The sequence below is a fragment of the Emydura macquarii genome, unplaced genomic scaffold (assembly GCF_026122565.2).
Source record: "Emydura macquarii macquarii isolate MOO-44397 ecotype Brisbane River unplaced genomic scaffold, CSIRO-AGI_Emac_v2 contig_2768, whole genome shotgun sequence".
NCBI classification, from domain to species: Eukaryota; Metazoa; Chordata; order Testudines; family Chelidae; genus Emydura; species Emydura macquarii.
In genome coordinates, this window is record NW_027132905.1 from 25,313,944 (window position 1) to 25,326,830 (window position 12,887).

At 36.2% G+C, this 12,887-nt stretch overlaps 1 protein-coding gene across 2 annotated transcripts in view; it reads left to right on the forward strand.

The window, feature by feature from the left end:
• Positions 1–12,887, forward strand: part of DOCK2 (dedicator of cytokinesis 2) — a 407,820-nt gene that overhangs the window by 337,360 nt on the left and 57,573 nt on the right. For both annotated transcript variants that reach the window (XM_067566685.1, XM_067566686.1), the window contains exons 27-29: positions 5,663–5,763; positions 5,856–5,914; positions 10,856–11,004. In XM_067566685.1, the coding sequence (XP_067422786.1) occupies positions 5,663–5,763; positions 5,856–5,914; positions 10,856–11,004 (309 nt within the window). The remainder of the gene's footprint in view (positions 1–5,662; positions 5,764–5,855; positions 5,915–10,855; positions 11,005–12,887) is intronic.

The following is a 12,887-nucleotide window of genomic DNA, read 5'->3' on the forward strand; positions in this document are numbered from 1 at the left end:
TAGTTTGTATTAGTTAATTACTGTAGCTCAGGGATTAACTTGAAATGAATGTCATGGATTTATACACAGTCTAATTTAATGGAATTAAATGAAATATTTCTATATCTTTTTGTCAAGGAAGGCATGTAGTATAGACTGTGAATGGCATTGATATTGGCCTGTGGATATAAATGAAGTATCAGTATTTATAGTTTTTACATGATTGATCATAGTTTATATGAAGTATTTACATAAAGTAGGCATGACATTTATGACTTATGCAGTCAGTAGAGACATCAAAACAAAATCAACCTGACTTCCCCCAGTATATAGCTTTGTCGGGGTGTCCAAAAACCCACTCAGGTATCACAAGAAAAATGACTGTCCAGATAGTATCTTAAAAAATTAAGTTAACCAAAACAAACTGATGTGGGTTGTTTTTATGAGGTGCTAAGTACAATATTCAATTTAATGATATTTATACAGTCACCTTGTACATGACAAATTGTGGGGATTGGCAATGGAGCATTATCTTTCACTTCATGGTTTGGCCTTTCTGTGCCATGAAATATTCAAAGGATTAAGCTCAAGACTGGCATTCCTGGGAGAATGGAGGGGCAGCCAAATAACGCAACAGGAGACAAGTGGATAAATAGGGAGAACAGAACTGTGAAGGGCATGGAAGAAGAGGTCAAAAATCTTGAATCTGATATGGTGGAAAGCAGGAGCTGGTGGAGGAATTTGAAGATGGAGGAGAGTAACAGGCTGGAAAGATTATTTTAACATCTGCTGCTGAAGGGATTTAGGGAGTGCTGTGTATGTTGAGGAGAATTGTGAGGAGGACGTTGCAGTATTCAAGATGGGAGGTGGTAAGAGCTCAGCAACAACAAAAATAGTTGTGTGAAGAGAAACATAAGGTTTGATTTTGAACATGTTGTGGAGGAAAAATTTGGATACAGGCTGAATGTGTGAGGCAAAGGAGAGGAAGGGGTCACACGTGAACCTCAGATGTCGTGCCTGCATGAAGAAATGGGATCAACAGTAGCAGGGAGTAGGAGGAGAGGCGGGTGTTTTGGAAGGACATCCAACGTGTTCATTTTTAATTTAAATTTAAATTTTTAAAAAAATTTAAATTGAAGGTAAGACTTTATGGATGAGGAGTCAGAGGGAAAGGATGAACTGAGACAGGACAGGAGTGGAAATAAAGATTTGTGACTCATTGGCATAAAGATGGTAGCAGAATCCTTGTGAGCAGATGAAACAATGGTGGCCTATGGCAGGTGACTTGGTTTGGTCTCTTTCGCAGTGGACAAATGTGCTTATCACAAAAACACCAATCTACTTGGCCCTAACAAGCAGCTATGGTTTAGAGAATTTGATGTGAGACTAAGAATTAAAAAACCTGGGTTCTCTTTCCAAACCAACTCTACCATTTAGCAGCTGTGTGACCCTGAGCAAGTCATGAGCTTTGTCTCCATTACCACATGTTCAAAAAGAAATCAAATCAAATCAGTAAAAATAAAAATGAAAAAGTTATCATGTTTACTAACCTTTCTTAATGCACTTTGGGATGTATGGGTGAAAAAGTTATTTAAGTGAAAAGCAGTTGAAAGTCTCTGGGAGAGACCAAGGATTGAATGTGCCAAAGAGTCAGGCCCTTGAAGTCAGGATTGAGACCTTTTGGCAAGGGAAAGTGTGGGAAGCTATCACTGCTACTGCCCATTCTCTACCTGTTCCATGAAAATATAGTGGACATGAGTTTCAAGAGTGCTACCTCCCATTTCTTATGAGCACTGTGTTCACACACAACTAATTAAAGCTATTTACAATTTGTGCTTTCCTGCTTTTCAGTTCAAAATCAAAAATCCCATAAGATCATTTTGTTCCTTTCTCTTGTTACTTTTAATGTGTTGCATTATTTACATTGTCTGTAGGATTGAACTTTTAGCTCTTATTCATTAAGCTCTGTTTCTGTGGTTAAACCTGTTTGCAACTTGCATTTTTCTAGTGCAATATGTACAAGAGGTGGTAAAAAAACTGTAAAATATTTATATGAATAATGGTTCAACTCTTTAAATTAATTCACTGGGACCATGTTTGTGCACCCCTTTTTCATTTGTTTTCCATCAAGAGTCAAACAATTGATTTGCATGTTCTTTGTGTGATTATTTGTCTCAGTAATCTCAAAGTTAGATGTACAGTATTTGCATAAACTGAATTTTAAATTTGCACTCACTGACATTCACACTGAAAGTTCTTTCTTACATGCTCATCCAATCAGAAAATGGAAATATCACATAATGTATCTTGCCAGCAACAGCTAAGCAACACTGCTCAAACATCAATATTTTTTATAAATCCATAGAGTAAAAAAATTGAAAATAGACTTTTAAACGAAAAAATCCTGGAACTGAAAATATTGCTTACATTAAGCTTATGGCTAAAATCAAAGAAAAAAGTATTATTTGTAAATTACTCCGCTGTAATGGGTATAAAAAAATATATGTAAACATGTGAAACAGATGGAATTTGGGGCAAAATTATTAGGAGCGAAAAGTGTACAAAATATATTAAAATTAAATCAAAATAAACTCCCTAAAATAAATCATAGTCTCAGAATGATTATTTAATGTGATCCTCTTTAATCAGTTTTCTGTGACATCTAGATCTATTTTGTTGCTACAGTTCAGGATTACACGAGAGACTTTATAATAGAAGATATGACCTATTTCTCTACAAAATGTGTTCAGGAGCCCAATACATATTTGAAATTTGTTACATATTACAATTAATTCAGGTGCCATTGGCCTCTGATCCATCCATAATGCATGAAGGAGCAAAAGACAACTAAAAATGTCCATGTGAAATGATATTGTAAATTTAACATTTATTATTATTTCTGTTCGAAACTTTGATATTCAAAGTTTGTTTATTTTTGATTATATGAGTCAGAAGCTTGGTAATCAAGTTTTTCAATCCAAATCCATTTTCCTGCAGTAAAAAGCTACTAACCCCTTTTTTATCCAATTTAAAATAAACCGGACATCTGCCATCATATTTAACCTTTCTTTCACTTATAATTTACCCAACATAAATTAATTTGCTGTTCCCAATGTAATGTCAAAAAGAATTGGACTGTTAGTCAATGAGTCCAGGCAAGTACTTATGTAGCTACCAGAGAAAATAAGTGAACAGTGCATGAGGGTATTAGAGAATGTGCGAGGCATTCATCAGTTTCCAAGGTTTGAGGAAGAAGAAGAGTACCTTCAGGCCTTGTTCAGTGCTTTCTTTTGCTGGCTAGCCTGATAGGATCAGAGAAGTCAAAACCAGCCACATTTCCTACTCCTCATGAGATTGCTGGAAACCTATTGCGGTTTCTATCTTGGCAATTGATTCATGTTCAAGTGTGGGTATGAATTCTGTCAATGTCTCTGTGTTCTACATATATACACTGTGAGTACTGGCTGTCCCTTAAGTCTATTTAGCTTTTTATCCACACAGTTGCGTTTCCAGATTAGAGAAATTCTGAGGAAGCATGGACTACTGTTTAGAACACAGGACTGGATGTCAAGCATTCTGGGCTCTCTTCTTTGCCAGTGGCTGTCAGTTGGTTGTTTTGACTTCTCTTTGCCTGTATTTCCCCATCTATAATATGGCGACAATGCTGTATATTGTACAGTGTTGTGAGACTTAATTCAGGGATTAAGAGCTTGCAGTTCCTTGACTAGCATGTACTCTAGAAATGCAAAATACTTCGTTCGCTATACCCCTGTGAATCATTTCAGTGGAGGATGGGGTTGAATTTCACAAATAAAGAAGTTGAGGCAGAGATGTTAGGAACTTATCCTAAATCACAGAGGTCCTCAGTGTCAGTCCTGGAATTTGAGCTCATGTGCTTCCAAATTTTGGTTTACACAAATTAGGCCATGCATTTCCAGGCCTATTAGTGGGCAGGGATTTGAATGAGAATTTCCTTCTTTCACCAATGGAATTTACTGTGTACATTGTATGTCACATTCATCAATAGATACAGACCTCAAAGTCTTCAAAAGCAACGAAGTGGTTCAAATTAATCTTTCAAACATTTTTAATTAGGCAAAAATGGGAGTTATTGAACATGACTAATATTTATCTTGGGGGAAAATGTCTTAAAGTATTGTGCATTGCTATATACTGTCAAAAATTAGATTGGAGTGTGATTTAAATGCTGGTAACAGAAAAGATGCTGTCCTATATTGTGTTAATATCCAAATGTAGGTTCCAGTAAGTTCTGATTTATCTGAGAGAATTCAGGCCATCACTGAATTGTATAATATGATCCAAGTCAGATAAATCCCCGGTGTAAATCCCATTGAATTCTGTGGAGTTATACCAGGAATGAATATGATCTATGGATTGTAAATACTTAAAGCAGGAACAAAACCATTGCCATAGAGTCCTTCCTTAGGGCTTTTGAATAAGTGAAATCTGTAAAGGAAAGCTGTAAAGAAGCTGTGGGCCACTAAAGGAGGAATATATTAATTTTAATGCAGCAGCTTTTTGACACTGTCAAAAGGATTTGAGGATTTTGTTTATTACGGAAAATGTTCCCATTTCACTCATATACTTTGTTGAATGTTGGTATCTGTTCATGATAATATTAGCTTGTGCACAAAGAGCTCTTCAGAACTCAAAGGTGAATCCCACTTGAGTTTCTAATGTAGGAGTTACACGGTATGTAGGGTTTTGTTCAGGCCCTCTGCACTGGGGTGAGTTTCTATATAATTGGTGGAGAATAATTTGTAATGGTCACATGCTCTGTTTACTACTTGTAAATAATTGCTGAATACACTTACTGTTTCCTTTCAGCTGTAGTATGTAACATTCATTATTTTAGCCATTTAGGTGTAATTAAATAACTTAACAACAACAACAAAAAGCATTGGAAGCATTTCTTACTATTTACAAGCCTTTTAAATTAGCATTTGTGTTAGCTCCTCCTTGGACGGCCAGCCATTCTCCCAGTGGGAAAACTCTCATACCCCTGCGATATAATCCTTTATCATCAAAGCATGTGGGAGAATTTTCCAGTATTTCATTTTGGTTAGCAAGGGAACAAAGCCATCTGCTGTCAGCACTAAGGAAGAATTACACACTTAAAATATAGGGGTTATTCTATATGTGCATGACTCATTATTAATGGCACGGTAATATTTTGCTCTTTTTTTGAACCACACAATTCGCTTTGGAATAAAAGGGAGTTTCATACAAAAACTTCAGTTGGAATATGGCACAAAGAGAAGTGGCCCCTTCCCTGTTAAGGCGTCTCTCAATTATGGTTTAACTGCATTGGAAGCCTCAGGATCTGGGGAGTTATAATTCACTGGGTTGTACTGTGTTTTACCAGTCCTGCTATGGTTTGCAGTTTATTGTTATTACCTATTGAACCCCATATGAATCTCTATTAGCACTATTTATTCAAATTCTATGTTATTAAGAGAAAATGCAGACCAGAGGTTATAAAAATTCTCTCTTGCCTTCATGATGATTATGTAGTAGTAATGGCGCACAGCTTTGCATAATATTAATATCTTGTGTTGCTTGCATCATTTTCCTTCATAAATTATTCAGGTTTACATATGTTTTAATATTACTTCTCAAGTTAATTCAAAATCATTTTAACTTTCTAATATTCAATTTTCAGCTGTGGAACAACTATTTCCATCTGGCAGTGGCTTTTATTACCCAGGATTCTCTGCAACTAGAACATTTCTCCCATGCAAAGTACAATAAGATTCTGAATAAGTAAGTACAATTTCAATATCTTAAATGATATTTTCTTTTCTGTCATAATAAAACATCAATAAAGCCAGTGGCTTTTCCCTTTTCTCTTCCAGATATGGGGATATGAGACGTTTAATTGGCTTTGCTATCCGTGACATGTGGTACAAACTCGGTGAGTAAATATACAGTCTCAAGCACATCTGTACCCATAATGCACCCACTTCTCTTTGAAAAGCACCTGTGACATGATTCAGGAATTTTAAATATATCTTACTTTTGACACTGTCAGATTTTCTTCCTTTTGTTGCTGAAGCCGATATTGTCACCAGCAAAATAACTTCATGTCCTGGTGCATGTTTGTTATACATCTGAAAACTCACAAGCTGCTCCCTTAAGATTTAAGTAAGGATTCTCAGAAGATTTCAGCAATGTTGTCTAATTCCACACTAGAATTAGTTACATTTTCCCTGCTGTGGTTTTGTATTCAACTTGGATCTAGGGCTTCAGATAGTCTGAAAGCTAGGGGTTGTTTGAAACCACATTTTTGGTTAGAGCCCATTACTATTATTACACCCTGCATATACCACTTAATGTTAGTTCTGCCACAGTTTTCTAGTGCTCTTTTGTGATTCCCAAATGAAATGATGATGATGATGATGATAATCTTAGTCTCCGTAAATTATTCTCACCCTGCTTTTAAGAATGTGAGTGGATGACTATATATGTGATCAATACCTATGACTATATGGCGATAGAGAGACCTGAAAAAGTCTCGAATTTAGTTCCACTAATCATCCAAAAGATTAGATGTCTGTTGCTTCTGAACCTGTAAAAGTCAAGCCCTCTGTCCTATTACAAACTCCATCGCAGATTTTAAGCTCAGAAGGGACCAATATTTCATCTAATCTGAGCTTCTGCATAACATATTTCAGCCAGTTACCCCTATATTGAGCCCAGTCATCTGCATTTGCCAAAAGCAAATGCCCAGAAAGGCATCTTGGTTTGAAGATATCAAGAGACAGAGAATCCACTACTTCTCTTGATAGTTTGTTCCAATGATTAATCATGCTCACTGTTGAAAATGTGTACCTTATTTCTAATTTGGCTTTTACTTCCAGCCATTGATCCTTCTTATGCCTTTCTCCACTAGATTAAAGAGACTTTAAATATCCCATATTTTCTCCCCTTACACTTATACATCATAATCAAATCAACTCATGATCTTCTTTTTGATAAGTTAAACAGGCTAAATTCTTCAGGTCTCTCACTGTAAGGCATTTTTCCCCGTCCTGGGATCACTTTTCACCCACTCCTGCCTTATTACAAAATCCTAGATTATCTTCAGGGGAGCAACCTTTTTCATCTAGACATAGGAAGCAGGGAACCATTCCCTGATAACTGCTGAAGTGATCTGACAGTTGCTTCTACTCTAGCTTCAACTACAGGGCCAAAACAACAGGCTAATTTTGAGCTTAAAAAAGGCAGTCACTTTACCAAGGAAAAGAAACAAACTAACATGGCTTCTGCTGATTCTCCTGAGTATCTGGGGCTAGGCTGAATCAACTAGGGGCCCATTAGGAATGCAATGAGTCTTGTATAGTTTGTCCAAGCACAGCTTGAAACTTTTAGCCAGAAATGTACCATGAAAAGATATCTTGAAATTTTCACAGCTACTATAGTAGTGAAACATTTTTTGCACTAATGTTCACAATGTTTTTTTCATGGTAGAAAACTTTTGATCTAAAATGCTACCCATAGGAGCAAAATAAGCAAATCCTTCAGGTTTATTTCACAGAAAATATTTTCTGTAGTTGTATAAGAGACAGGTGTTAAAAATATAAATATATACTTATCCTCCACTTGCCAGATTTGTGAGCCTGGATATATGTTTATGTTTGTAACAGGCAATTTAAATTTAGTTGTGTGTCTGGTATCAGTTATCTCCACTTTAATTGTGCTACTGCTGTAATCCCAGGTGATTTCCATTCTGAACATGTTTATTTCACTGAAATGAAATCCATTTTTTCCTTTGGCATTAACAGTCATTACTCAGTGGCTTTGTACTATAGTCAAACACTAATAGAGGAAAAAATTCTAGTTGAACAGACGTGGTGTTGTTTTATCAACATTAAAAAACAAAAAGTAAGCAGTTCTGTATAGGCATTTGTGAACAAAGTTCAACTCATGGGTCAATGTCCTCTAAAATATTAAATCAGTGGATGACCTTTTTTTCTTCCTATTGTCATCCTCCTGATACTTGTCAGCTGTGCAGCCTGTTCTGGGCTTTCTCCAGTGTGTTGCTGTGGATTGGCTAGCTCTCAATAGATGTGCAAGATACATTCTTCCCAGAGATGTCAACTTCAAAGTTGGCCCTCTCTTGCATTTAGAGCATTCAGCCCCCTAGCCAAAGTCTGCACCATTACCTCTTATTTGAGAGGAATAAAATTTTCCCCTTACAGTATGTCCAGATCTCCTTAGCTCTGTGTCGCCATCACCCAAGGTTGAACTGGGAGAGAGAATGTAGAGGAAAGAGCTATCAGAGCATCAGAAAGCAGCAACTTAAGCAGACTGTTGCTGAGACAATTACAACACCCTGTAGTATGAATCAGTGATATTTTTGTGCTGAAAGGGGTTGTGTTAGTTGCATAAAGGCATTTAAAATAGTCTCTTCCGCTAAAAAGGCTTGTATCCATGAAGAGCAATGAGACTTCTTTGATATCTATATTTAACTATGCAGTTGCCCAGCTGGACCCAGATGTCGGTGCTTCCCTGTGCATTTTGAATATTTGTCCTCAGTACCTTGCACACAACACACTCGTCACAGTGATCAAGTGCTCTATAATAAGGTTTTTTTTAAACCCTGCAAGTTCTTAATTTGAGACTAGAGCACTGTCCTTTTAGACAGAGATCTTAATACATCAAAAATTATTCAGGTAAGTCTGGTTAAGACTTACTATTTTAGCATATTGATTTTTTAGATTTCAAAGCAATCATTCTTTTTTCTAATGAAAATTTGCCTAATTAAGAGCAAAAAAGGGAGGGAAGGGGGAGAAAAGAGAGCCTTTTAAACCACTGTGGTCATTCCCATTCTTTAGAGTCTTGTAGCAGTAGGTATTCATGTTGTTAATCTTTTCCCAAATCCCTTGCTTTGTGAACTAAAAAATCTCCACTATTATTTTTTTTAAAGACCGTAACATTGCAGACCATCTCTAAAGTAATTCCATTCACTCTATATTACACTGCATGTGTGAGGGTCATTCTCTGCTTCTGTTGCCTCCTCCAAATCTAATAATCTATGCCATAGCAACAGCTAGCAAAAAAGGTCATCTTAGAAAATTCAGACCACAAAACATTATTTGTATCATAATCATAATTTGATATTAATTCCCCTCAGATTTACTTGATCTAATTTCCAAATTGCTACTGTCTAGTTAAAGAAAAAAAACCTTCATAACAAAAGGAAATACTGTAGGTCATATACAGACCAAATTTTTTATATAGACTGTGTTGCCTGGAGTAGGGAACTAGAAGTTAACATAGGCTGGTGGATTGAATATGAGACTGGAGGGAAGGAATACTTTAATTCTGGCTGTGACACTAACTATCCTGTGTCCATAGGCAAGTTACTTAACTTCTTTTGTGTCTCCATTTCCCATCTTTAAAATGAGGAAATATAACAGACCTACTGCAAAAGGTGAGAAACTTATGGTACTTGCTTCTGCAATGTTAACTACCAAATGTAGTGCTTACTATCATCAACATTCCTATTGATTTCAATGGGACTATTTATGATGGTAAGCCATACATCTGATAGAACCTTGTGTCTTCAGGATCAGTCTTTTAAAGACTTTTGAAGTGATAAAATCCCTGTGAGGAGTAAGTATTGTTACAGTGAACAGGTGGCCATTGTTCAGTAATAGTGAAATGAATTTTCAGTATTTGTTTTTATATTCTCACACACACACACACACACACACACACACACACCTGAGAGCCTGGGGTCATGATCTCTGTAGCTTGTTGCAAATCATCAGACATCTGCATCCCCTTGGTAGGAGTTCTATTTGTGCACATCTCCATTGTATCATGGAAGTAGAAGCTCTCCTAGATTTTCGCCTTCTCCTAGAGTGGTTCTGAAAGAGACTTTTGCACCACTTCTCGTCACACCAGTGTGGTCTGATTTTACTCTCACATTTGTTTGTGTGGTATTGATGCCCAGATACTACAGTGAGCAGCACCTTCTCTATTTTTAATAAATAAAATAAGACAAAGGAATTGTGAAGTTGGTCACATTTGTTGTTGGGAATTTTTTCCTTTCTTGGAAGCATCAGATATTATTCACTGCCAGAGGCAGGACATTGGATTTCATGGACCAGTGTGGTCAGATTCATATAGAAAATCCTTTTTTCTATGACACGAACAACTTTTGGAGACTATTCAGTATCTGGTTTCTTTTTGGATACTACAATTGCTATAGCAATTTTATCATCTATCATAATTGAAGATATCTCCTAAAGCACAATCTGGGGGTTCTTTGGCAGCTAATGTAACTGCTGTGCTGCAGGATTATTTCATGTGGCTTTTCAGTAGTTGTGCACATGATCTATAATAGTTACCAGGATTCAATTTCCATTCTAGGGTTTTTAATAGTTGACGTTATTCATTAAGGAATGAAGACAGATTTTCCCTCCCTCCCCCTTATAACTTAGATAAGAGAACATGTCATATGGCTTTTGAAATACTCTCTCCAATTGATTGGTTTTGGCGGTGGGGGAGCATTTCTGATTACTTTCCACTGCAAGCATATATAGTAGGTTGTTCAGTAAGATGTGAAAAGCTGAAAAATTGAAAGGATGCCAAAGTGAATTCATTCAACTGGCATAAATGCTCATTTCAGGTAGCAAAAGACCCAGCACCTTGAAATGAAAATATATCCGTCAACATGCCTTCTGTTTCTGAAAAAGAATTGAGAAGGATGCGTAACTAACTGCAAGACCATTACTGAAACAGATAGTGATAACGGTATTTTAATGGCTGCAAATCCTAGATCATTTCTTACCAAAGTGGTAGTTTTCTTCTCTTTTCCAATACTCCTTTCCACTCTCTGTTCTAGGCCAGAATAAAATCTGCTTTATTCCGGGGATGGTTGGACCGATCTTGGAAATGACCCTTATTCCAGAAGTTGAGCTACGAAAAGCCACAATCCCAATCTTCTTTGATATGATGCTGTGTGAATATCATAAGACAGGAGAATTCAAAAAGGTAATAGAAAGATACATAAGATTTCTTTTAATAGCTACCTTTTTTTAAAGATTATGAATAGAGCTGGACATCTCCTTCAAAAAGGTATTAAGCATTCATTAAAATTTAAGTGTGAACAGGGTACAGTGAGTTTTCTGTTTGCAGAAAGGGAAAAACCCAGGAAATCTTATGTAAATACGTTTGTGTGCAGGTACAAAAAAAGTGACTTCATGTAGCCCTCTATCTGCTTATAAACAAACCAGTCATTCAGACATGAGGCAGACACACTATCACAAGATGTAAGAGACCGATGATCATATGGCGGAAATAACAAGTGTTGAATGCAGAATACCTGAAGCAATAGTTACAGCAAATAGTTTGCAAGAAATTAAATATTATTAGAGTTGGTCATAAATCCCAAACTTTTCCCACAGAATATTTTTCAGGAAAAATCCCATTTCAAAACTTTTCAACCAAAATTTTAAGATTTCCATGGGAATTTTGTAAATGAAACAAAAATGTTCATTTCATCTTAAAATGTTGTTTAATTTGTTTTTTTGTAAACTGAATAATTTTTATTTTTTTGGATTTGAGGTTTTATTCCTCTTTTCTCTCCCTTTTTAAATCTCCTCCCCCTTTCTTCCACTGGAAAAGGTGGTGGGAGACAGTAGAGGTAAAAAAAGGTAAAAGTAAAAAAGTGTGAAAGTGATTAAGCACAGGAAAAAGTTGGAAAATAATGTTTGTGAAAGTGGGGTTTTATTCAGGAAAATGTTCCCTCCTTACCTAAATTTTCCAACTGGGAAACAGAAAATTATTGTTGACATAAATTTTGATAAAACCAGGTTTTCTAACAGGAAAAAAAATTAGGCAAAAAATTTGACCAGCTCTAATACTCATGGAATATTTATCAAATAATTTCAAGTGGTCCAGTGGGTAGGATCTGGCACTGGGACTCAGGAAACCTGGATTCTCGTGACAGCTTTGCCACTGAGCTATTGTGCGTCCTTGGGCAAGTTGCTCTTTGTCCTTTTGTTTCCTTTCCTTTCTCTCAGATGATAAGCTCATTGGCTCAGGGACATTCTCACACAGTGTTTGTACAGCACCTAACACAATGGATCATGGCACCTCTAGACACCGCTTTATGCAAATAATAAATGATAACAATCAAACCGCATATCAATAAATGACAAACAAGACATTAAATTAGTATAGAAAATCCTGTTATGTTTCACTGTCTACAGTGTCAGTAGTAAAAATTTAAGTATATTACTGGTTTGTGCACATGTGTGTCTATGCTTTAGTTTAAATAGGACAAGATTGTTATATCAGCTGAACTCGGAACAAAGTGACAGATGGAATCTCCATTTTGTTTAGTGCTTTAGCACAAGGCTTTTGGTTTAAGGCCATGATTAAAAACCATTTTGCTTCTGTGCATCTGTTCTTTCTATGTCCTAATAGTCCTATATTTGCCTTCTTAAAAATGTTTTCCTATTCTTGGCTTAAACTTCATCTCTTGGGATAGATGCATAGACCTACATAGACCAAAAACCCTGGAAACACATCAGTCAAACCGACTGATTTTCAAGGACAGAAGCTTAAGAACCTAGAAGATGCCAGACACACTCGCATGATCCTTATGGTTATGTGGATATAATTATGTTTGAGGTGATATTTTTCTTCAGTGCAGAGGAATGATGTTCTCTTTAGTACACTTTAAGAATAATTGCCTAATAGTTTTCATTGGACAGTCACACTGTATTGTTGTTTTACGCTGTTTGTTATACTTCATTGGACTCCATAGTGTTACTTCAGAAAATAAAATCACATACGAGTTGAAAAGCATATCACCTGTTTGCCTGCTGCTGCATTGGCATGATTATGATAAACTTTTAAAATTTGCATTC